This window comes from Carcharhinus amblyrhynchos, chromosome 8 (genome assembly GCF_965287045.1).
Source record: "Carcharhinus amblyrhynchos chromosome 8, sCarAmb.v2.hapA, whole genome shotgun sequence".
NCBI lineage: Eukaryota > Metazoa > Chordata > Chondrichthyes > Carcharhiniformes > Carcharhinidae > Carcharhinus > Carcharhinus amblyrhynchos.
This window is the reverse complement of record NC_137331.1, coordinates 7,227,233-7,254,938: the sequence shown is the minus strand read 5'-3', so window position 1 is coordinate 7,254,938 and position 27,706 is coordinate 7,227,233. Positions and strand designations below refer to the sequence as shown.

Genomic DNA, 27,706 nt, shown 5'->3' with positions numbered 1-27,706 from the left:
GAACTGATAATTAGAAATTCACTCTACTAACTTCCAAGTGCCAATGAATTCAATTCAATGCTATGGACTCTAAAAGGTTACCCATAGTAAGGGGAGTCTAATGGACTTACAGTTGTCAAAGTTATCCTTTCACCAAAAGAACAGCAAACTTTGCCACTCTACTTCTTTGGCACCAAGGATTTTCCGACACGAAAGATTTTTGAGAAGTTATGGTTCATGGCTCTGATATCACCCTCCTTACTTAAATTCATTATTGGAAAAATGGTCACTCCGGACCACAGCAAACCTCATTACTACAACTGGCATAATTGGGATAATGCAATTCATAGGTATACAAGTTTAAAAGGATAACTTTAAAAGGAAATGAAGGAAAAGCTTAGCACATCAGCCAAAATTTTCAGATTCCACAATCCGGCGTGGGATAGCTTGATCTTGGGATTGGACATAGCTCGGCACAACACTGAGGGTCGAAGGGCCTGTACTGTGCTATAATGTTCTATGAGACTGCCTCAATCCACTTCAGAATCATTTAGGCTTTTATGCCACTCTTACACAAACTCCATTGCTTTGCAATAATACCACGTACATAGTGAAAGCAAAAAACAGTTTTGTACTTTCTTCTCCACATCCAACAAATAGGTTGTTTTATATTCCATTTTCCCCAAATTACAACACCCAACAGAAGATGTAAAAAGTTATATTTAATCTTTATCAATAATTTGGATAAGGGGACAAACTGCATTACAGTCAGATTTGCTGATTATACAATACGTAGGAAAGTAAGTCGTGAAGAGGGTATGAAGAATCTGCAAGGGATCTGGATAGGTTAAGTGGATAGGCAAAGAAATGGCAACTGTAGTATAATGTGGAAAAATGTGAGGTTCCCCACTTTGGCAGAGAGAATAGAAAAAAAAAGAATGTTATTCAAATAGAAAGAGACTTCTGAATGAAGTGATACCAAGAGATCTAAGTTCTTGTTCATGAATCACAAAAGTTAGCCTGCAGGTACAGTAAGTGATTAGGAAGGGAAATGAAATGTCTTTCCTGCACGACAGGGATGGAAAATTCAAGTAGGCAAGTCTTGCTACCATTATACAGACCACCGATAAGACCATACCTAGAGTACTGTGCATAGTTTTGGTCTCGTTACTGAAGGAGGGATATACTTGCATCAGAAGTAATTCAGAGAAGGTTCACTAGGTTGATTCTTGGGATAAATGGTTGCCTTATAGGTTGTGTCTATTCTCAGAGAGTGATCTTGTAAAATCTAAGATTTCGAAGGGACTTGACGTGGGAAATGTTAGGAGGATGTTTCCTCTCATAAGGGAATCTAGAAGTGGGGGCACAATTTAAAAATAAGAGATCTCCTATTTAAGATGAGGGAGATGTGGAGAAATTTGTTCTTTCAAAAGGTCATTAGTCTTTGAAATGCTCTTTCACAGAGCAGATCCCTTCAGGATCTTGCATGTTTCAATCAAATCGCCTCTTATTTTTCTAATCTCCAGTAGGTACAAGCGTAGCCTGTCCAACATTTCCTCAGTAAAAAGTCTGACAACACCAGGTTTTAGTCCAACCTATTTATTTGATAATATACTCGCAAGCTTTCGAGGGGTTACCTCAACCCCTCGAAAGCTTGCGAGTATATTATCAAATAAATAGGTTGGACTAAAACCTGGTGTTGTCAGACTTTTTACTGTGTTTACGCCAGTCCAACGCCGGCATACCCACATCACAACATTTCCTCATCAGAAATGCACACATGCCAGGAATTACTCTGAACTTCTTGCAATGCATTTACACCTTGCCTTAAACAAGGTGACCAAATCTCCAAATACGGTCTCACTAGTGCCCTGTACACCTGAAGCAAAACCTCTATTCTTTTGTATTCAAGTGCCCTTGCAATAAATTATAATATTCCATTAGCTTTCTCAATTACTTGCTATGAATCATGCACCAGAACAACCAGATCCTTTTGCACCTCAGAGCTCAATCTCTCACCATTTAGATAATATGCTTCTTTTTTATTGTTTGATACCATCTTTAACTTCCTTAGTTAGCTACAAATGGCTGGAGTCTTTCACAATGAAATACATCTTTGCTCAAGAGTTAAGGAATATTTCCTTAAATGTCTGCCACTGTTTCTATGTTGTACAACCATTTAACCTATTTCTCCAGTTCACTTTTGCCAACTTTCTCCTCATAAACTTAGATAATAGCAATTATATGGTTAAGATACCCATCTTTCTTTCCCCAAGCTGAATGTGAAATTCAATCATGTTATGACCTCTGCTTCCGAAAAGCTCCTTCATTACAACGCCATTAGTCAAATCTATTTCATTGTACGTTACCAGGTCAAGGATAGCCTCTGGTTGGCTCCAGAACAAGGTACTTAAAGAAACTGATCGAAAAACACTATGAACTCGCCTTCCAGGCTGACTCAGTCGTCTGCTGGAAAACACATGGAGAATGCTAGATGAAGTTAGGTGAAAGCAATGCTCTCTATAAGTAGACCTGCTCACATTCATTGATAGCCTTGCACATTCATAATGATCATTCAAGCAAGTTATAAAGACGACCGTCCACAATTCTAGACTAAAGGCAAACACAAATTAGTACCTTTGGGACAACACAGGGACAAAACCAGATTAATACTAATGCAACTTGAACTGTGTCATTTATTAAAATCAAGCACAACAACTAGTTATCTAGAACATCTATTCATTCAACACAATACGGTGCTGCAACAACCTTTCAGTGATTCAGATGTTTTTAAACTGTAATTTTACATAATTTATGAAAAAGGAAGAATTTAATATCGGAATGATTTTGCAGAGGACATTAGCAAATAATTTATTAAAAATATACTCTGAAACAAACATGCAATCTTTAATCAATGATCATAACACAAGCTTGGATTTTTTAAAAAAATGATTAGCTAAAACTCAAGGAGTAAATTTCTAATGCAATTACTTTGAGTCAGAATTTGCTGGAAAAATAAGAGTTTAAAGAAAGTGTTTTTATTGGAGAGTGAAATATTTAATTTCCTTCTCTATCTGATTTTTTCCACTCTATTTTCTGCACCTAATTTGACTGTAATTTACTCCATCTCCTTCTCTGTTATTCTTTGTTTTCCATCTTTATCCATAAATCCTGTTGTTTCAAAGTAGAATGCTAAACCCATTGTTTACCATAGGCTAGATGTCATGTTGGCCTCACTGTTATAAGCTCATACTTTGAGAAACGTGCAAGACAATCTGAAGGGCGTGGGTTAAAAAAACCTAACAAATGGGTCATGCTGCAAAATGCTCACTCCAATAAATCGAAGCCAAAAAGTTTTCATTATATAAACAAGTGGTACATAAATAAACACAACACTTCAGAATACACAGAAAATTCAGCACCTGAAATTTTTCATTGACTCTATTTATAATTCTTGCCATCTCTGATACTGCAGGTATGCCTGATAAATACAGCTTTGTATAAATGCGTTATCTAATATAAAGACACAGTGTAAGCCCCTTCTGTGTTCTAATGCTGAGATTCAACTGCAGGCACGTCACTAACTAGGGCCTATAACTTGGTAATGGTTTTCACCAGACACATTAATCTCACCTTAATGCTATCCACAGTTAGTTAGGCAACCTGAGCATGGAAATGACCACAGACATACAAGAGGAGAAAGAGAAAGGGGATAGAAGGTAAAACTATACCCGTGAAGCCTCCAGGTTTAGAGGGATCTAAAACACAAAGCTAGCTCCCCCAACCCTACTTTAAATCCAAGATCTATTTATAATAAACACTTCAATTTGTGCTAAAGACTTGTTTTGGTTTTGCTGCATTCTCTCTACTTTAAGATGCAGTGACTACACACACACACACACACACACACACACACACACACACACACACACACACACACACCAGCATGTCAATAGTAAGCGGATTGCAAGATGGATGCTACTAGAGACAAGGAGGGTGCTTTAAGCTTAGAGGAGATGGGCAAGGTGAGAATATTGAATAAGTACTTTGCGTTGGTGGAAGAGGGAATATAGACTAAATGGCACAGTTCTTAAGAGTACGCAAGGACAAAAGGGACCCGAGGACGAATGTGCATAGATTTTTGAAGGTGACAGGACAGAGAGACTATTCCCTATGTCTGTGTTACTGAAGCATTTGGATCTTGGGTTTCATAAATAGAACTGAGTACAAAAGCACAGATGTTATGCCAGGACTTTATAAAGCTGAAGTTGGGCCAAAACTAGAATACTGCATTCAGTTCTGATTACAGCGAGAGTCCTCAGGACAGTGCAGAGAAGATTTCCCAGAATAGTTTCTGGAATGAGGGAATTTAGCTACAAGGTTAGGTTGAAGAAGTTGGAGTTCTCCACATTATAGCAAAGGAGATTGAAAGATTTGTTGGAGGTCCATAAGAGTATGACAGATGTAGATACTATTGACAAAATAAAGCTGTACGGCCTACTCCTGCTCCTATTTCTTATGTTCTTATGTTCATTAGCTGATCATAGAAGGGTGAGGGGAGATAGAGATTTTGGACAAGAGATACAACGGGGTTGTGAGGAAGAATAATAAGAATGATGATCAGTAATGACCTGAAATTCACTACCTATGAGAATGGGAGAGAGACAGTCGATGATTTCCAAAGGAAATTGGATGGTGACTGTTACAGGCCCTATTTAGTGACATGTGCCTATAGGCCATGGGGGTACAGCCACGGAATGGGACTGTTGATTGCTCTACAAAGAGCCTGCACAGGCTTGATAAGCTGAAGGTGTCAGTACAACTTGGAAGGAGGCCAATTATTCAAATAGTTTTCAATATTTATAAACTGAAAAATTATATGAGTTATTAAACAGCAATATCCTTCTTCTCTTGGCCTGCTCCGTGTCGTGAATTTACAACAGTGCCAAGCACTCAAAAAAAATACTGCACTATTCAAAGCAAAACCTGCCTTACAGCATAACATTCAGCAACAGCTTTCATGTTTGGATAGCTTTTTCCACACTATTTTTATAATTCAGACATCTCCAAAGATTCTAATTTTAAGAAGTAAATATTACTTTAATTTGATTAGTGAAAATGTAGTGCCAATTTTAAATTGTTGAGAGAGAGAAATTGAGACAGACAGTAGCAGACCAGGGACAGAAAGGTGGAAATATCTGGGAGAGCATGTACATATTATTTACAGGTTTAGTGAAATACATGGATGTTGAAAATGCTAAGTCAGCTTTTCTCTCTAAGCAGATAAACCATATTGGTGAGAAAAAGTCATTGAACAGTCTGTCCGTCGAATGTTACACCCTCCAAAGGGCCTTCCCCAACCATTTGTAAGATTTCACAGTGAGGTGGGAGAGATATTTTTAAGAACACCTTCAGCAATCACTCCAAACAGGCAACTTTCAGGAGACTGCTGAAAAGAGAGACATGCCACCAAAATGTTTTCACTGTGTCACCAAGACAAGCACAGGGGAAATTCCAAATTTCAAACTATCACAACCACGTATACCACAGGAGAAAACAGTGCTGACTGGTTGGCAGGTCAACTCTAATTAGCCAATACATTGCAACGTTGTACCCAATTGCAGAATTGCATCTAAAAGTAAAAATTTTGTGCTGGGTTTTGCAAGCATGGGTTGGTTGAGGAATCTACAGTACTGCCGATTATGAATAATCAAAAGAACACACTGTTTGATTCGCTCAGCTGATCACTGAAGCTCTGGTCTACGTACCCAGCATCGCATCGGCATGGAAATTCATATACATTATTCAGTTGTGTAGTAGGCAGGACGAACCTGCTTTTTAAATTTTTGAGACACTTTGCCTTCCAAGGGCAATTGTCCCTGAACAGCTGTGGAGAAAACAATTTATTTCAAATTCCCAGCTTCACTTGACAGTCCAATCCACATGCTCAGAGTTCCAAAACACTTTCCCTCTGTTACATTGTCAATAACACCTACTCATTCAGAAGTATATTGCAAAACATTTCAAAAAGGTAACCTAAATACTGAGCATAGCTCTTGGCATTTAAAACTGGACCAATTGTCAGAACGCTTTGCTGCATCAAGAGAAAGATCGATCTTTCAGCTGTGTGGAATATAATTAAAACGTTTACTGCAGTATTATATCAAATGCAGCAGAATCCTATAATCGATTTTTAAAAGTGTTCACATTTAAGTAGGATTAAAATAAAATCAAAATGCAGTTTATTTAAATAATCATGAATGGTATGTTCTTTACAGTCTTGAGAACCCAATTGCTGGATGACTGATAATCCAATATTGTTTATTTACAATAAAAGATAAAAGTTACAAATTTAACCAGTGAATATTTAACATTACAAAAACATTTCAGAAATCCCACTTTCCAAACTGTGCTTAGTAAAATGAAGACTGCAGTTCTGTTAAACACACAGATTCATTCCCATAAATGTTGTAAAGTGGTCAATTAAAAATATACCTGGACACATAAACTTCCATAAAAATCCATTTATTACCTGCAAGTGTTTTGAATTGTAAAAGAGATGCATTTTAATTTACCCAAATACTTTTAAAAAATAGCGTGTGAACAAAGGAATAAAGCCATTTCCTGTCAACTGGGTCTCAGAAGCAGAGAACCAGGTGCTCCACGCAGCAAACAGCTAGTAAGATGCACACTGCAAATTTCAGTACCGACTCATCGTTGAGGCATCGACACCCAAGACTGAGAAATGCCATACAAAACTAGGCATCATTAAGCATCTGTTATTTCACATAACGAGGACAAAATTTGGGTTCTAACCAGCAATTTTGTAACAGATCACAACTTTAATTTAGGTTAACAAATTTATAGCAGAAGGGCAACAAACAGGTTATCCACAAAGTGAGACCTTAAAAATTTCCATTTTCACTAAAAAATCCATTTTGAATAATGGAGATTAAAAAATTTTAATGTTGCAAAAACAGAAGGAGCAGGACAAAGGGCATAGGTAGAAAGAAGTAGTTGAACAAAGTGACTGACAGAAGTGGGACATTTAAGTTTGGTTCATCAATTATAAAAATGAAATTAACATTCCTCCATTGCACAGATATGAAATCATAAATAACTACAGTCTGACTGACAAGTCCCACCTTTTAACCTGACGCACAGGAGTTAAACTGAAAATTAAGCGACGATGCATGGCTAACCTTTATCTAAAAACCACCAAGTCCATATCATATACTCTGATGAGGTGTCATTTACCAATACAATCTCCAAAACATAAGAACATAAGAACATAAGAAATAGGAGCAGGAGTAGGCCATCTGGCCCTTCGAGCCTGCCCCGCCATTCAATAAGATCATGGCTGATCTGTCGTGGCTCAGTTCCACTTTCCCGCCCTCTCCCCATAACCCTTAATCCCCTCTCTTATCAAAAACCCATCAACCCGCTTCTTAAAAATATTTAGCGAGGCAGCCTCCACCACTTCAACGGGCAGAGAATTCCAGAGATTCACCACCCTTTGAGTGAAGAAGTTCCTCCTCAACTCCGTTCTGAACTGCCCCCCCTTTATCTTGAGGCTGTGCCCCCTAGTCCTACTGTCTTTTTTGAGCGGGAAGAGTCTTTCCACCTCTATCCTATCCATCCCATTCATCATCTTATACGTCTCAATGAGATCTCCCCTCATTCTTCTAAACTCTAACGAGTACAAGCCTAGTTTATTCAGCCTCTCCTCATAGCTCAACCCCCTCAACTCCGGTATCAGCCTAGTAAACCTCCTCTGCACTCCCTCCAAGGCCAAAATATCCTTGCGCAGGTGCGGCGCCCAAAACTGCACACAGTACTCCAGCTGCGGCCTCACCAATGCCCTATACAGCTGCAGCAAGACCTCCCTACTTTTATATTCAATCCCCCTCGCTATGACTGTCATGTTAATCTCCCAATAAATAAAGTAACTTGTGTTTATTAGTCCCTTCCACAATTCCAGAATGGTACTTTTGAAGTATAGTTAGTATTGTATTGTGAGGAACATTGCAGCATTTACACACAGTCAGGCCCCACAATCAGCAGCATGATCACAGCCAGGTCATTTGTTTTAGCTATGCTCATTGAAGGATAAATGTTGCCAGGAAACCAGAAGAACTCTTCAAGTTCTTCTTGAAAGTACTGCCAATGGTTCTTTTATATCCACCCAAGGGGAAAGACATGGCCTCGATTTAACATCTCATCCCAAAGATGGCACCCCCAATAGCACATCACTCAAGCGTCAGGCTAGATTTTGTGCTCGAGTCTCTGCTGTAGGACTTGAACCCACAAACTTCTACCTCCAAGATGAGGGTGCTGCCAACCAAACCATGGCTGACAACGTTATGAATGTAATGGGTTCAAGTGTAATCGTAAGTACCTGGCCATTACTGTGCCAGCAATACAAATACTGGATAGCAAAGTGGCTCATCTACCCTGTTGCCCTCATTTGCTATCTAACTTTCAAGTATGCCTCAACTTTCCCCCTTAATTACTCTGGTTAGAATATGCAATTTCTCACTCTAAGTTTATTCATAAGCAAAGTGTCACAGAGCTTACTCTTGTCTTCCTCCCATGCTCTCCTTTCACCTACTGAAATTGCATTGCTCTTCCTTCCTCAGTCCTGATAAAGGATCATTGACTGATAATCCACTATTGTTTATTTATAATAAAGATATAAACAGTTACAAATTTAATCAGTGAAGATTCAACATTACAAAAAAATTATTTTCAGAGATCCCACTTTCCAAACTATGCTTAGTAAAACAAAGACTGCTTGGTACATTGGCTTCAGAAAGAAAAGGCATCAAGCAGACGAAAGATAGGGACAACAGCGATGATGCCTGGGGATGCACTTAAGCACCACTATCCATTAACCAGTAGTAACAGCGAGCAGGCCAATGTTTAGTTACTACACAGTTAAAGTGAGAAATGTGTGTGAAGTAAATCTTATTTCTTATAAATATATGACAAGACAGCTCTGCACACAAAGAGCACCATTTCAAACAGGAAGGAAACTGCTGCAGACCAGCAGAAAATACTGTTCAGAAACAACTGCTAAAATGTGCAGTCTGCAACAGCAACACATTTTTCTAAACTAATTTGTTGAACTTGAAGGTGAAACTGCTCACCAAAGAGCTTTGATTGGGGAGCTATGGTGAGCTTAATGACAAAGTCTGCACTTCTGGTAGGCATCTATACTTAACAGCAAAAATCCAGTGGCTCAGTAGTTAATGGTACTCACTGAGAGGTGCATTAACCACACAATGTCTCAGCTAACACACTATCTGAAGCCTCATTAAGTTATGCACACTAGACTGATCTAAAGTTGAAACGATGGTCTTCGCTGTAACCTGATGGGTACTATAATTGGCTTCAGTACTCCAGGATTGCAGAAAGAAATAACATTTCTCATATTCCTCATTATCTAGTGAATTCTATTAGAAATTGTATTATGGAGATGACCTAGTGCCCTCCTCATCACCTCTTTCGTCCTTCTTTCCAGTCAAATTAACAGATTTTGTCCACTGCTTACTTATCAGATATTAGGGCAGCACTAAAGTACCACCAAAATACATCTGGGCATAACTCAGCCCCATGAGCAGCAGCAGAGGGAGAATGCCTGAAATATTTACAGGATCAAGAGAAACCAGAGTGCACTGAAAGTAAGTTAGAAACGGTAAGCTGCATCTCTCTGAATCTTTAGGAATAACTATTGCCCTGATAACACCTCATAACTAAATGAAAGGTTGATGGTTTTTGAAGATTTCGTAGTTAATTAGTTTAAGAAGCATGTGTCAGAAAATGCATAAAGTGATTTAAAGACTTCACTTCTATATCACATCAGGTTCTCAGGATACTGCAGAACACTGCACACTAAGATTATTTTGAAGTGCAGCCATTGTTGAAGGTCAATCTGAGTATTAACTCTACAAACAGTAATGAGCTAAATTAAGGAAAAAAATGATGGCAATGCTCAGCAACTGCAGAGTGAAACAACGTTTCAGGTCAAAAAGCGATACAATTTCAATAAGTTAAAGGGAACCATGGGAGGAAAACAAAAAAATAAGGTCTGTGACTTTGCTTTTGAACAGCTCAGAGTGAGAAATTGCATAATCTAACCAGAGAAATTGAGGGGAAGAGTTGAGGCATATTTGAAAGGAAGCTAGATAAGGAAATGAAAGGAGTAGAAGGATATGCTGAGAGGGTTAAATAAAGTGGAATAAGATAAGGCTCAGCACGCGAAGCTAAAACAATGGTATAGACCAGTTGGGCAAAATTCTGATTCTATGCTACAATCAATGCAAAATGTTCAGGTAATCAGCTTTGGTGGTGCTGGTGAAGAAATCTGTGCTTTATCCCAACCCTCAGAATAAGTGCAAAGGAATCTATTATGATGTCTCCTGAACAGGCAGGCCTTGGTTTAACATGTTGCTAAAGTTTCCACCTTTTATGATTCAATATTACACTCAAGTATCAGCCTACATAATGTGCTTAAGTTCTTAGACTATGGAATGCCTCACTGTAGGACAGTGATAGCAATGGACAATTTAAGTCACGGGTAGATAGATTTCTGATAGACAAGGTAATTGAGGGTTATGGGGAGAAAGCGGGAAACTGGAACTGATTCACTTCAGATCAGCCATGATCCTATTGAATGGCGAGGCAGGCTCGAAGGGCTAGATGGCCTACTCCTGCTCCTATTTCTTACATTATGTTCTTATGTAACGGATATTTAAACCACTGATTTAAGATGATTGGCAAAAGACAAAATAGTGACATGAGGAACACTAGCTTTTTAAACAGAGTGATTAGGATCTGGAATGTACTGCCTGAGTGCAGGGAAGGCAGGTTCATTCATGGCTTTCAAAAGAGAATTGAGAAAAAAAAAGGGATTTGCATGCTGGTCCGTAGGTGACGTTGCCATTTTCCGCTGACAGCCAGCGTTCTCCCAGACATGTAAATCAATGTTTGTGGCTTGTGTGCCATGCTTCGTGCCAAGTGGAATTCTAGGCAGTTCGTTATCTGATTCTGGCTATCTTGCCAGACAGAAAATCTTCCATCCTGCCAATGTGCCCAAGCCAGCAACATGAACCATCAATTCTGCTGATGAGCTTCTCAGTCTCATCCGCTCCTTCCCTCACAAGATGCCTTATCCTGCTTCGATAGTTTCAGGGTGCAGGATGGAGTGAAACAGGGTGTGCCTTCAACACTGCTGGTTATAATAACGGTATAGACAACCAACATTTCCAGACCGACGGAAGCATGAGTCACTAAAATCTGTAACCTCTCACAGCTCTTAAAAACTAAATCAAGACTTAACCATGCACTTTCAATCAAATTTCAGGGCTGCAGAAGATTGAGAAACTATTGAAACAATTCATTTTAAAAGGAGCTTAACAAAAGCTACATTTTGTCACATTTCTTGTCACATCTTTGGTGAGACATCTTTTATCAAAACTTCACAATCCCTGCTCAGAAACTGATCAACTCCAAACACTACTATATTAAATAAAAATTCCAATACAGAAATTGTTATACAGTGCAATGCTGCCAGGTCCAGCCAATTCAAATAACTAGTATTTGGATAAACACTTTCCACTGAATTTGCAGGTTTTATATTAAAAAAAAACAAGTTTTGTCTGGACATTTCTACACGACAGAACCGAGTGAAACTACAATATCACTGAACAAAACAAAAATAAAGGAAGTAGAAAGTTTGGTGTACACAGCTTGTTCAAATTATTCCTTATTCTCCGACACAGATGTTTCTGCTCTAATAATTCTTTGCCTCTACGTGATCCATATCCCTCTATTCCCTGCCTATCCATGTATCCATCCAGACACTTCTTGAACGTTGTTATAGAATCTGCTTCCTCCACCACCTTTGACAGCACGTTCCAGTCATTCACCATTCTGTGAAAAACTTGCCCCTTATATCCCTTGTAAACTTTCCTCCTACTTTCAACCTATGCTCTCGAGTAATTGACCTTTCAACCGAGGTAAAAGACTATCCGTTTTCAATTTCCTGCTACAAGCACATCTTCTCACTCTGCTAACGTATCAGTTCTTTCACTTCACACTGGCTCGAGAGATCTGCAGTATAACCCCAACAATGCGATTGCACCACTCCTATTCCTGATTTCTACCAATCTGGCTTTCCAATAATCCCACCAATGTGTCCTCCCTCTGTATAGCTGTGACACTCTCCCTCATCAATAAAGCAACACCCCCACTTCTTTTGTCACCCAGTCTTGCCTGAAGCATCTAAATCCTGGAACGCTAAGCTGCCGTCCTGCTCTTCTTTCACCCAAGTCTCCATAATTACCACAAATCGTTGTTCCATGTAGTAATCCAAGCTTTAAGTTCATCCGCCTTACCTGTTATACTCCTTGTGTTAAAGCAAACACACCTTAGACCATCTGTCATGTTTTGTACACTCTCCGTGTTTTATTTCTCTTAGCCTTACTAGACACATGCACTGAGCTCTCCAGTGTCCATACTTTGTACTGTGGCCCTTTTTGATTTTTGTCTTTGGTTTCTCTGCCTTCTACATTTCCCCTTACTTCCTTCTGTTTCTGTCCCTACTTGCCCCACTTCCTGCATCAGTTCCCATTCCCCTGCCCCATGAGTTTAAACCCTCCCAACAGCACTAGCAAACACTCCCCCTAGGACATTTGACATTCCCACAGAATCAAACAAAGGAGTTTCACAGTTCCCAAGAATTCCTTCCAGTTCTCCTTAATTTCCAAGTTATCTTTTGAGGCAAGGGGTTGGTTCTTTGGGGGTTAGACCAATAGCATCCGGTTCAGCAAATCATCCATCACTACCTGAACACTTCATGAATTTGTATATTCCCAGCCCGGGCATCGGGGTTACTTGCAGCCTGAAGTGATGACTCCAATCAGAAACACCCCTGGTTCTTGATGGTCCCGTGCTCCTTTCTGCTGGCAGATTCTCTCACTGCCTTCTCAAAAGGTGCTGGGGACATTGACTGACTATGTGATGTGATAAGTTAGCTGTCTCCCCGCACCACCCCCCCACCCTACACTTAAAAATCACGATCTCCCGAACCAGAGTACTATGAGTAAAAGATTTTAATCAAGACATTGCACCGTCTGTCAATAAATTGAGATCAAATCAAGATTTCTCAACTCGCTTGACACAGTGTACACTCCATAACAGCAATACCCAAGAAAGACATCCCTCAGCATTTTACTAAGTAACAGCATTTTCGTAATGCGTCAGTAATATTACATTTTTTGCAACATGTTTTATCAGCACAGCCAAGCCGCCCAGTGTTGCACAGGTATTCCCAATACGGTTAACATAAAGATTGCTCCAGGTGTTTACCACAAATAATAAACATCATACAAGGATAAGAGGGAAGCAGTGCTTGTCTGTTCAAATAAATAATCTCACACGTACCACTTTACTGGTATTTCTGCCACACCCCATCTATTATCACTTGCTAGTTGTTTATGTCCATTTTCAAAGTTAATGACTACTTGTAATTTGGCTGTCTCGTCTATAATTCCTCCTTTTAACTCCTCTGCCAACAGCTTACTGCTCCATATTCCTTAATGCTGTTTCTCCAACAATTCTCCTTTCTCCACACCTCCAAACAATGCCTCTCTTCCTACACAATGTTCATACAAAAGTTGAGCTTGGACATATTGTGCCTAGGGTCAGACACAACATAGCCACTTCAGCATCAAAATGCCCTAAACTCCACCTAGTATAATGCATGATCTTACCTTATTTAATACCAAACATCAAGATGTTAACGTAGACACAGCACAAAATGTGTTACATAACTAGTTTAACAAAGTTACCCTTGATTCAAAATTATGTGCCTGTTGCAGTCTCGTCTCCTTTAGATGCAGCATGTATCAAGAGCACCTGTTACAAGTACCACACAGATGTGCTCTATCAAAGAAAACACACATAAAACTAAAGTTACTTTGAAACGGGTGACAGATTTCTTTTAAACTGAGCGACTTCCCCAGACTACTGATAGAGCAAAGTTAAAAGCAAATTCCTTGGCCTATTGCAGTGTTCCAGCGAAACTCATTTCAAGCTGAAGGAGCAGCTCTCGATCTCCCAAAGCCTTTTGGACTTAACATTTAGTTTAATAACCTCAGAACATGAACTCTTCCCACCTTCCCTCCATTCCTTTGACACTCTTGCTTACCTCTGTCCTGCCATTTCCACTTTCTGATCTCTTAATAGGCCACTATCAGTGCCATTCTTAGCCTAATCACTGCCATTTATATTCCCTTTGTCCTTTTATCTATGACACCTTTGTCAATTACACCACCCTTCCTCCTTAACAGTGTGACTCTCATCCTATTTGCTTTGCCTTCAGTTCTGACTAAGTCTTCAGACTTGGTGTCAGCTCAATTCTCTCTCCATAGCTGCTGTCAGACCTGTTGAGATTTTCCAGCATTTGCTGTTTTTGTATCTGGTAGAGCATGGTCACAAATTCAACGACATCCAAAACTCTTGTGGACAATAAATTATTGGTTTAAATCAGCAGAAATGCGAAACAAACCCATTGGAGTATTATTAATTAGTCTACATTTGTTAGCATCACCTCAACTTTAAAATCAGGCTATAGCTATGCATCTGAAACAGAGGGGAAGTTTAACCTTCAACCTGCTTCTCAATATTCACATATCTAATGAATGAATATTACACACATCATCAGCTTTTATACAGTAAATTTCACTTGCAGGAATGACAATTCTGCGATCGAACACAAACATTCCCAGTTCTTTTTGTAGATGATGACACTTAGTGCCCTCAGAAGAGCTTTTACCTTGTGTTTTTTTAATTCAGATTCTGGGGATACAACATCCATAATACTGATCCTGGCTTTTGTAGGCTGATAGCAAACTTGTAGATCTAGCTTACCCTTAAATTCAGAGACTACCTCTCACCTATGAAACAAGATTTAACAAGTGTAAACACTGGCAGCTGAAAACAGATGTCAAAGAGGTTGAATTTTCTTTAGAATGCTAATACAAAATCAAATACACTGGCACTTTCTCAGCCCAGTAAGAAGTCACACAACACCAGGTTAAAGTCCAACCGGTTTATTTGGTAGCAAAAGTCTTACCTCTTACTGTGTTTACCCCAGTCCAAAGCCAGCCTCTGCACATCACTTTCTCAGCTTACACTGTGTTTTATCATGTCCAACCATTTCAAGAGTACTTTACAATTCGCTTAGGTATTAACCTATTCATAATGCACCATGGGACATTTCTTTACATTAGAAAGACATCAATGTAAGTTGTTCAGTTATTTTATGACAGCTGAAGAAAACACAATGCAACACAACAGAATCAGACTCGGTTCGGGCAACTGTTCCAACAATCTGAGAAGATGCATCAGTTTAAAAGAAATCAGCCACTCTCAAAAGGATGCAAGGCAAAATTTAATGCCGAAGGAGCTTTGGTGAGTTCCTGCAGTGCACCTAGTAAATGGTGTACACAGCTGCCACTGTTCATCAGTGGTGGAGGGGTCGAATGTTTGTGTAAGGGATAGCATTCTGGTGGGTTGCTTTGTCCTACATGATGTCAAGCTTCTTGAGTGTTGTTGGAGCTACTTTCATCTAGGAAAGAGGAGCATATTTCATTACAATGACTTGTGCCTTGTAGCCATTGGACAGGGTTTGGGAGGTCAGGAGGTGAGTTTACTCGCTGCATGATGTCTTTGACCTGCTTGGTAGCCACAGTATTTACATGGCTAGTCCAATTCAGCTTCTGGTCAGTGGTAGCTCCCAGGATGTTGGCTGTGGGGGATTCAGTGATTGTAATGCCACTGAATACAATGGGGCAATGCTTAGATCCTGTCTTCTTGGAGATGGTTATTACCTAGTACTTGCTGCACAAATGTTACTTGCCCCTTGTCAGCTCAAGACTGGATATTGTCCAGTTCTTGTTACTTTTGGATATGAACTGCTTCAGTATTCAAGTCATGACAAATATGGCAAACATTGTGCAGTCATCAGGAAACATCCCCACTTCTGACCTTATGATGGAAGGAAGGTCATTGATGAAGCAGCTGAAGATGATTAGGCCTAGGACATTACCCTGAAAAACTCCTGCAATGATACCCTGGAGCTCAGATGATGGACCTTTAACTCCACCACCACCTCTGTATGCCAGGAATGATTCCACCCAATAATTATCCCTGATTCCAATTTTGCTAGGATTCCTTGATGCCACACTAAGTCAAATGCTACTTTCATGTCAAGGGCAATCACTCTCACCTAATCTCTGGTGTTTAGCTCTTTTGTCAATGTTTCAGGAGCTGAGTGACCCTGGCAGAAGCCAAACAAGAGCATCCATGAACAGGTGATTGTTGACTAAGAGCCACTCGATAGCACTGTTGATGATACCTTCCTTCAGTTTGCTGATGACTGAGAGTAGATGGACGGGGTGGTAACTGGCCAGGTAGATGCCAGTATCGTAGCTGTACTGAAACAGCTTGGCTAGGGGCAACGAAAGTTTGAGTATTTCCAAATTATCAGCATCCATAGCCTTTGCAGTATCCAGTGCCTCTGGTCATGTCTCTTGGTATCACGTGAAGTGAATCAAATTCTCTGATGACTGACATCTGTAATACTAGGGACTTCCAGAGAAGGCCAAGGGCAACACGGTGGCACAATGGTTAGTACTGCTGCCTCACAGCACCAGAGACCTGGGTTCGATTCCTGCCTTGAGTCACTGTCTGTGTAGAGTTTGCACATTCTCTACATGTCTGTATAGGTTTCCTTCGGGTACTCTGGTGCTGGTTAGCACATTGATCAAATAGGGGAATTTCACAGCAACTTCATTGCAGCATTAATGCAAGCCTTACTTGTGTCTAATAAATGAAGATTAAGATGGATCATCGATTCTGCATTTCTGGCTGAAGATTGTTGCAAATGATTCAGCCCCACGTTTTGCACTGATGTTCTGGGCTCCTCTATCATTGGAGGATGGGTGCGTGGAGCCTCCTCCACTAGCGAGTTGGTTAATTGTCCTCTGCCATTCACTGCTGGATGGGGCAGGACTGCTGAGCTTAGAGCTAATCTGTTAGTTGTGGAATTGCTTAACTCTATTACTTACTGCATCGTTTTACACCCTTCGGTAATTGATTGAAAATTTTTTTACAATAAGACAAGATTATGTCTAGTTGAACCATGTTAGTTCAGAAGGTTGGGGGGGGCGGGGGGGGGTATGGGAAAACTACAGGAAGCAAGCATCAAACCAGGTTAGCTGGCGGGGAGTTTTCCTTTCATAGAGGCTTAATGACCTTTGAAAGGGGCCAGCTGATATGGTGAGTGTGAATTAACTGCACATGTTCAAGGCAGAGCTGGATGAGTTCCTGACAGTGACTGATAGTGCAATGTATAAAATATAGGTGGGATTTGTGTCTCATGGTCTCCTGAAATTCAATGACTTCAGGAGGCAGAGAGAAATTTACAAGTTTTTTTCCTGAATTGTCCAGTTTTTCCCCTTTCTTTCAATTCATCTAGGAGATGATGTAGTTGCTGGGAGTCATATATATATGATTCTCAACAAGTTCAAGACTGTACAAGACAAGCTTGTTGGACTCGATTGTCTTTCCTTGACTATGATCTTTATATATTTGACTGCTAATATGAACTCCATGTGAACAGGGATGTTCTTGATTTGCTTTCAACGCACACCTATCTCCTCTAATGGCAAGATGAGCGTCAGTTCAAGGATTTTTAAAACATTGTTGAACAGAAAGAGGCCTTTCGGTCCATACCTGTACTCATTATTTTAAAGCTACCCAATTTTCCCCACCTTCATGCTCTTTCTACATGTTTGAAGCATGTAGCCAATTCCCATTTGAAAGTTATTAAACCATTTATTTATATCAACCCTTCTCATTCTTCCTTCAATGGTTCCCTTCAATCTTGGAGACACCGCCTAGAATATTGTGCAGATTTAGCACAACATCTTCCAATCTACTGTTTCAACCACTTGCACTGTAGATTCTTGCAGCATTATTTGCAGATATTTAAGTGTCTACAGATCTTCATTTAAACACTGGCAACTGAAATACAATTTGAAGCTGTTATGAGACAAACCAGCCGATGATAGTTCCCTTTTCACCACTAGCTTTACATTCAAGTTAATTCCCAGAAGGGAGTATTGCGCAGTGGATTTTATGCAACAGGAAGGATGTCTGGACTAAGAATACTTACTTTCTTAGATTCAACGGCTGTTTACTCACTTGTATGCGAATATTTACAACCAATATTTGGCAGAGCTTTCAAATGAGTCAGTGCGTGTGTCACTTCTGCATTTTGCAACCATTGCTGCCCACTTTACATATGATTCTAGCAGCCGAAAATTGTTAAGCAGTAATTCAGTCTCATTCACTGGAGTTCATCCGGAATCTATTAAAATGTATAACTCAGGACCTTTGGATTTCAAATTTATAAAACGCCTTATGAACTATTTTTCTTGTAAATTGGAATTTGCCAATTTGGCCACAACAAATCTATGTGTTGAATACCTTATTTGAACTCTAAGCTGAAACAACAAATCATAACCATGGCTATATAAAAAAAAACCTCAGGAGATTCCAGCTGCAGTCCCTCACACTTGCAACCTCAACCAGTTCCCTAGGCACTCGCGGACCCAAGTTCACTGTTACACCCGATCATATTCATTGGGACAGCTGAGCTCAACTTGCTTTCGTGTTTGCAGGTAAAGAACTTCAGACAGCTTTCCAACAAAAATACAGCATTTTTAAACCATAGGCAATGTCAACATAAAAATCCTACACAGATGGCTGCTTTAGTCATTTCTCCAACTCCATCAGGCAAAGTGATCCAATCATGAATATAAAACTATAATCATGAATATAAATAGGCAGCTCCACGAGACGATCATTTAGAAAAGGGGCAAATTTTTTTAAGTATTAAAACAGGACACACAGCTCCACAGTTTCTGATGTCAAGATGGCATTGTCACATCCTGCCATCTGTGCGATATGATGGATATGCAGCAAATCAAATCTGCTGGGGGTGGGGTAGCTTCATACGTTGCACCATGACTGCTGGCTGAAGAAATCAATCCACGAGGGGTCGATTCTGCCATAACAGGTGGACGGGGTGCTGGTGAGGGTAGTTTATGATTGTTAGCATTGGTTGCCAAGGCGCTGCAGCCACTGATCATCACGGACTTGCATTCTGGTCCACAGGTGATGTTGTCATTTTCCCGCTGACGGCCAGCGCTCTCCCAGATGTGTAAATCAATGTTTGGGGGGTGTGTGTCATCCTTCATGCCAAGTGGAGTTCTGGGCATTCAGCTAGTTGTCTGATTCTGGCGACCATGCTGGATAGAAAATCCTGCGATGTGAAAATCTTCCACCCTACCAATGTGTCCAAGCCAGCAATGTCAACCTTCAATTCTGCTGATGAGCTCCTCAATCTCATCTGCTCCTTCCTTCACAGGATGCATTGCACCACAGTTTGATGATCCCATTTCTGATCATTTCAGGGTGCAGGATTGAGTGAAACAGAGTGTGCCTTCAACACCACTCACTATAGTAATGGTATAGACAAACATTTCAGATCAACAGAAGCATGAGTCACTGAAATCTGTCTAGTCTTCCACAGCTCTTAAAAACTAAATTAAGACTTCACCATGCACTTCAAATCAAATTTCAGGACTGCAGAGGATTAAGAAACTAAGTAAACACACTATTTAAACAAGTCATTTTAAAAGGAACTTAATAAAAGCTGCAATTCTGTTGCAGCTCAGGAGTACATTGTAAAGCAAGGCATGTTTAATCAAAACAACTTCACAATCTCTGCTCAGAAACTGATTAACCATATTAAATAAGAATTCCAATAGGAAAATTGTTATACAGTAGAATGCTGCTAGGTCCAGCCAATTCAAATAGCTAGTATTTGGATAAACAATTTCCACTGAATTTACAGGTTTTATGTTAACAAAAGCCCAAATTTTGTCTGGACTTTTCACCACCATAGAGCCAACTGAAACTACAATACCACCGAACAGTAATAGTATCTAAGAGAAACCCCATATTTCACTTCAGATTTAAACACATCCACTTGCCAGGTCTTATACCATCAATATTTTGTGATGCCGCAAGAGGAACAGAAATAAAGGGAGCACTTTGTAATGAGAAATAATTAAGAGGAAATTAAACATGTTTTTACTTTTATCTCACTAACATTCTCAGAACAACAAAACTAGAAGTAAAACCCTTCCACTGTGTCCAAAAATTAGGAGTCATATGAACACCCAAGCAGTGATGCAATCCTATTTTCCAGACAAGCTGTACGAATGGTCCTCATCACTCAGACTCATGGGTTATTCCAAATAGTAAGACAGTTCCATGCTGTGGACTCAAACCTCAAAAGAAATCTATCAAGACCTCGACAGCCAAGGGGCAAAGACATTCACTCCACAATTCTGAGATATATTCAAATCCAGTACCAGGAGTTATGCTGCAATACAATGAATGATTAATCTTGCTTTGCTTCCACATCATCATTATAAATGCTTACAACGGGAGCTGTTATGGTCTCATGAAGACGATAACTTTCAAAAGAAATTCAAATTCAGTTATCCATCGAAAAGACCGCACAACATTATTTTGTGTATCAGAAAAATCTTTTAACAAAGTAAAACAAACAAGCACTATTAACTTAACCTCATATCTTATAAGCACTCAAATTAAATAAAGATTATAAGCCAAACACTTCCTATTCAACCGAGAACTCTTTTTCTATGTCACAGTTATCTGATGTTACTCAATTCTCGTAGAACCAAACAAAGATGTGTCACAGTTCTCTGGAATTCTTTCCAATTCTTCTTAATTTCCAGATTATCCTCCAAGGTGACGGGTTGGTTCCTTGGGGTTTGGTCCAATAGCATCCGGCAATGCAAACCCTCCAGCCCTATCTGAACACTTCATGAATTTGTATTTTCACAGCCTGAGCATCAGGGTCACTCTCAGCCTACAATAACAACTCCAAATCAGAAACACACCCAATTCTTGATGGCCCCCTGCTCTTTCCTGCCGACAGATTTTCTCACTGCTTTGACTAGTGGGGTGCCCCAGGGGTCAGTGCTGGGGCCTCAGCTATTTACCATTTATATAGATGATCTGGAGGAGGGAACCGAGTGCAGGGTGTCGAAATTTGCTGATGACACCAAGATTGGGGGAACGGCAAATTGTGCGGAGGGTGTGGAGAGTCTGCAGAAGGATCTAGATAGGCTGGGCGAATGGGCCAGGAAATGGCAAATGGAATTTAATGTTGGCAAGTGTGAGGTGGTCCACTTTGGTAGGAAGAATGGTAGGAAGGACTATTACTTACGTGGCGAAAAACTGCAGCAGGCGACGGTGCAGAGGGACCTCGGGGTCCTTGTGCATGAGTCGCAAAAACCCAGCTTGCAGGTGCAGCAGGTGGTCAGGAAGGCGAATGGGATGCTGGCCTTCATAGCGAGGGGGATTGAATATAAAAGTAGGGAGGTCTTGCTGCAGCTGTATAGGGCATTGGTGAGGCCGCAGCTGGAGTACTGTGTGCAGTTTTGGGCGCCGCACCTGCGCAAGGATATTTTGGCCCTGGAGGGAGTGCAGAGGAGGTTTACTAGGCTGATACCGGAGTTGAGGGGATTGAGCTATGAGGAGAGGCTGAATAAACTAGGCTTGTACTCGTTAGAGTTTAGAAGAATGAGGGGAGATCTCATTGAGATGTATAAGATGATGAATGGGATGGATAGGATAGAGGTGGAGAGACTCTTCCCGCTCAAAAAAGACAGTAGGACTAGGGGGCACAGCCTCAAGATAAAGGGGAGGCGGTTTAGAACGGAGTTGAGGAGGAACTTCTTCACTCAAAGGGTGGTGAATCTCTGGAATTCTCTGCCCGTTGAAGTGGTGGAGGCTGCCTCGCTAAATATTTTTAAGACGCGGGGTTGATGGGTTTTTGATAAGCGAGGGGATTAAGGGTTATGGGGAGAGGGCGGGAAAGTGGAACTGAGCCACGACATCAGCCATGATCTTATTGAATGGCAGGGCAGGCTCGAAGGGCTAGATGGCCTACTCCTGCTCCTATTTCTTATGTTCTTATGTTCTCAAAGATGCTCTGGATATAGACTGACTAATACAGCTGAGATGCCAAAAGAGAAAAAATGTTCTCACCACCACGGCAATGCAACACATATGGTTTGTTCCTGATATACCCCATCTCAGACAACTGGGGTCAAACAAGACTGTGTCATTGCACCAATTCTCTTGTATTTTCCCCATTTTAATACAGTATTGGAGGATGGCTCTCAAACCCAAGAAAAAGACTGGTTTACCAGCAGTAGCGATCCCTGAGCACCTAAGATTTTTTTTGGAAATGTGGACAACCTACAGCAGGCCTGTGAAAGTACTGGAAAATTACCACTGGCAGTGCCTTTGCAAGATCCTCTTAACAAGATGGTAGGGACAGCAGTGACCTCTCCCAAACCAACTTGCCATGAATAATTTAAACTCCCCTAGTTCATACCTTAACATCATATCCTAACATCATACCCTCTCCCAAGATGCCTGTCCACTGCAAAGATAATCAGAGCAGCCATTATAATCCTAGATGTGAATACCTCTCATCACCATCCCAGGTGCACAATAGGACTTAGATCTGCAGTTGCAACTCAGTATCTGATAAGTTATCCCAATTAGGCCATTTTCATCTATCCCACATTTAAAATCAGTCTCCTGAACCAACATAAAAAACAGCAAAACATACACAAAGTTATGCATTGTCTGTCATAAATTGTGACCAAATCAAGATTCCCAAAACTCACTTGCCACACAATCCATTGTTTTACAGCATCAATAACACCCAAGAAAAACTCAGCATTTCAGTAAATCACCAAGATTATATTTTGTCAGCACAGCCAAGCCTCCCGGTGTTGCACAGGTATTCCCTATATTACTGTTAACGCAGTAAGATTACTCCAAGTGTTTAGCACAAATAAACATCATACAAGGATGAGACGGAAGCAGCGCTTGTCTGTTCAAGCAAGTAATCTCACACATGCCATTTTTCTGCCACACCCTATCAGTTATCACTTGCGAGTTGTTTATGTCCAAAGTTACCGACTACTTTTAATTTGGCTGTCCAGTCTATAATTCCTCCTGTTAGCTCCTCTGCCATCAACAGCTTACTGCTCCATACTCCTTAATACCGTTTCTCCTACAATTTTCTTTTCTCCACACCTCCAAACAATGCCTCTCTTCCTACACAATGATCATACTATAGCTGAGCTTGGACATATTGTGCCTAGGGTCAGACACAACATAGCCACTTCAGAATCACAATGCCCCGAACTCCACCTAGTATAACGCATGATCTTAACTTATCATTTAATACCAAACATCAAGATGTCAATGTAGACGCAACACAAAGTGTGTGTTACATAACTGTGGTTTACCGACAAAGTTACCTTTGAATCTAAATTATTTACCTGTAGCAGACTCCTCTGCTTTAGGTACAACATGTACCTGGCGTTAAGTACCGCATATATGTACAATTTCAAGGAAAATGGATTAATGATTTGGATGAAAATTTAGGAGGCATGGTTAGTAATTCTGCAGATGACACCACTATTAGTGGCATAGTGGACAGTGAAGGTGGTTATGTAGGATAGTGACGGGATCTTGATCAATTGGGCCAGTGGACTAACGAATGACAGACGGAGTTTAATTTAGATAAATGTGAAGTGATGCATTCTGATAGATCGAACCAGGGCAGGGCTTACTCAGTTAATGGTAGGGCACTGGGGAGTTTTAGAACAGAGGCCTAGGGTATAGGTTCACAGTTCCTTGAAAGTGGAGTCACAGGATGGTGAAAGCGGCATTAGGCATGCTTGGTTTCATTGGTCAAAACACTGAATACAAGAGTTGGAACGTCTTTTTGAAGCTGTACAAGCCATTGATTAGGCCGCACTTGGAATACTGAGTACAGTTCCGGTCACCCCATTATCGAAAGAATATTATTAAACTAGAAAGAGTCAGAAACAATTTACTGGGACGCTACCCGGACTTGATGGTTTGAGTTAAAGGAGAGGCTGGACATACTGGCACTTTTTCCCCTGGAGCGTAGAGGATTAGGGATGATTTTAAAGATCTATAAAATAATGAGGGGCATAGATCACCTAGATAGTCAACATCTTTTCCCAAAGATAGGGAGGGGAGTCTAACATTAGAGGGCATAACTTTAAGGAAAGAGGGGAGCGATACAAGAGAGTCCAGAGGGGCAATTTTTTCACGCAGAGGGTGGTGAGTGCCTGCAATGAGCTACCAGAGATAGTAGTAAAGAGACAGTATAATTTTGTCTTTTAAAAGCTTTTGGACAGTTACATGGACAAGATAGGTATAGAAAGATATAGGCCAAACACAGGCAATTGGGAATAGCTTAGTGATAAAAACTGGGCGACATGGACAAGTTGGGCCAAAGCGCCTGTTTCCATGCTGTGACACTATACACTTAAAACTCAAGTTTCTTTGAAAAGGATGATAGATTTCTTTAAATTGAGTGACCTTCTCAGGCTATTAGTAGAGCAGTTTGACACCAAAAACCGTGGACATAAATTCAATGCACAAGAAATTACTGGTTTAAACCAGTGGAAATGTGAAGCAAGCTCCTTGGAGTATTAATTCTACATTTAAACACAAGTCAACATAAATGTAGAATTAATACTCCAAGGAGTTTGCTACACAAAGTACAAGTTAGCATCACAACTTTATCATGCTCTAGCTATGCATCTGAAACAAGAGGGATTAAACCTCAACCTGCTTCTAATATTCACATATTTATGTAATCGCACACTGCTGAATATTAATACACATGTATGATCAGCTTTTATACACTGAACTTTATTTGCAGAAATGGCAATTCTGTGGCTGAACTGAAACACTCAGTCATTTTTGCAAATAATTTTTAACAGCCCTTAAAAGAGCTTTTATATATTTTTGTAATTCAGATTCTGGAACAGAACATCCACATTGCTGATTCTGGTTTCAGTAGGCTGACAGCAGACTTTTAGATCTAGTTTATCCTTTTAGCATTTCAGAGATTATCTTCACCTAAGAAATCGTGTTTGACAATTGTAAACACTGGCAGCTGGTTGACAGGTATCAAACTAACGGAACTTTACTTAGAAAGCTCATACACTGGCACATAAAATGTGAAAGTATCACCTTTTCGGATCCAACCATTTCAAAATTACTTTACAATGTGCTTAGGCAATGCACCTATTCAGAACGTACCGTGAGACTTCTCTTTACATCAGAAGCACATCAATGCAAGTTCAATTATTTAATAGTACGTTACGAAAATGCAATGCTACAATGAGCAACAGTAGGGAATCAAACCCAGCTCAGACAACTGTTCTAACAGTCTGAGAAGATGCATCAGTTTGAAAGAAATCGGTCAACCTTTGCAAAGGAACGCCAGGCAAAAACAAAACTCATCAAAATCGAATGGACCATCTCACAAGACTAGCTCTGCATTTCCAAAGGTACATTTTACATCCTGCACCACAGTTATTATCAAGTTATTTCTCCAAAGCTGAAGGAACATGTGTAACCACAAAAACTGATACTCTTTTTCAAACAAAAAACCCACAACGCAGACATACACAACTTAACTTCCCTACTCTACATTTCCAAGCGTCTGCAACTTTTTTTTTTCTGGCGTTCTCAATTGGCGTTTTATTCAAACTCTGGCAGTCAGATGAATGAGGAGAAAGAAAGAAAGAAAGAAAGAAAGCAATTCGTCCCGAACCACCGTCTAACCTCTGCAACCCCACTCTGAGAGCATGCAGCCAGCCTGTGTGGAAGGAGTGGGGTGCACAAAGTGGGTGGGTGGGTGGGGGGGGGAGAGGACTGCTCTTTACAAGTGGGCAGCTATGAAATCCTGCTGCCTTTTGTTGGAGTGAGAGTGGTCAGCACGGCGGGCCCTGGGCTGTACCCTAGCAACCACATCCTGCCCAGGGCCCAGGGCCGCTGCTTCTCCCCCCCCCACTCAGGGTCACTGAGAGTGGGGGTGGGGGGGGAGGAATACCTCCGCCCTCCCGCAGAGCGGAGAGGGGACAGCGTGTTAATCAAAGCCGGCTCTCTTGCTTCACAAGGCCGCTCTCAGTACCCCCCCCTCCCCCCCCCCCCTTCCACAGCCCCGGGCCTCTCCTGAACAATAACGCCCCTCCTCCATCATCACCCACCCCCACCTCCCGCCGCAGCCCCTCGCCATGTTTTGGAAGCTGCCAGGGCGGGTCACCAACCTGCGGGTTGTTGTTCTCTCTCTCTCTCGCTATCTCCCCCCTCCCTCATCATGACTCACCCAGCACTCCGGAGGTACCGATCAGGAGCAGCAGGCAGCCGAGCGCCGCGCTCCGGGAGGCTCCAGCCCCGGCCATGTCCACAAAGCCGCTCTCCGCTAACCGCCGCCGCCGCCGCTGCTGCCCCTCTCCGCTCCCAGCAGGGGCCCCCCCCCGCATGAGACGCACCCCCCCATTGGCTGGTCCCGCCGCCCCGCCCACACCATCCATCCACCCCTCCGATTGGCTCCTGGCGCCGAGGTGGGAGGAGGCGGCGGGTCATTGGTCGGTGACGGGCCCAATGGGAAAGCACCACTCTCTGGCTCGCCCCGTCGTGCTATCCGTCTTCCTATTGGAGGGGACTGCCGAGGGGAGGCGGGGTCTCATTGGACGGCAACGGAAGGTGGGCGTGACCCGTAAGAGGTTGCCTTCTGATTGGTTGTTGCTCTCGGTCGTGTCCAGGCGCTCTCTCCGTGATTGGTTGACAGTGCGGCTCTGCCCCCTCGGCCATTGGCCAAAGTCTGCCCACTTCGGTGCTCAATGAGACGTGTCCTGTGATTGGAGGATTGACCACAGGGGCACTGCCCTACAATAGGCCTTTCCTGATTGGCTCAGGCTTTTGGGGCTCTCCATCCTTGGTCTTGTTGACGGAGTTGCCTCCAGTTGATGGAGGATCCAGTGTTTGTTTAGTGTCTCATTATCACCTTCCTTTATCCTGCACCATCAAGACTTTTGTTTCTCTGCTCCCTCACTGCCCCCCCCTTGCCCAGTTGCTTCACTTGCCCAAACACTTCCTCCAGCTCCCCCCCAGTTCTGATGACCTAAAACAAGTAAAAAGTCTCACAATACCAGGTTAAAGTCCAACAAATTTATTTGGTGGCAAACGCCACTAGCTTTCAGGGCTCTGCCCCTTCGTCAGTAAAAAGTCTGACAACACCAGGTTTAAGTCCAACCGATTTATTTGATAGTAAACTCACTGGCTTTCGGGGTTAGTCCCTTCGTCAGGTGAATGGGACAGAGCCCAGAAAATGAGTGGTGTTTGCTACCAAATATACCTGTTGGACTTTAACCTGGCGTTGTGAGACTTCTTACTGTGTTTACCCCAGTCCAACGCTGGCATCTCCACATCATGACCTAAAACAAGTCAGAGGACACGTACCAATCGACTTCAGAACAGCTTGTCCCCTGCTGCCATCAGACTTTTGAATAGATCTCCCATATATTAAGTTGATCTTTCTCTACACCCTAGTTATGACTGTAACACTACATTCTGCACCCTCTCCTTTCCTTCTCTATTGTATGTTTTATCTGTGTAGCACACAAGAAACAATGCTTTTCAC

General features: G+C 41.4%; 1 protein-coding gene across 1 annotated transcript in view; it reads right to left on the bottom strand.

The window, feature by feature from the left end:
• tgfbr1b (transforming growth factor, beta receptor 1 b) overlaps window positions 1-26,497 on the bottom strand; it is a 56,850-nt gene extending 30,353 nt beyond the window's left edge. The window contains exon 1 of the mRNA XM_080193598.1: window positions 26,390-26,497. Within this exon, the coding sequence (XP_080049724.1) occupies window positions 26,390-26,465 (76 nt within the window). The 5' untranslated portion in view covers window positions 26,466-26,497. The remainder of the gene's footprint in view (window positions 1-26,389) is intronic.
• Window positions 26,498-27,706: the final 1,209 nt, after the last annotated feature.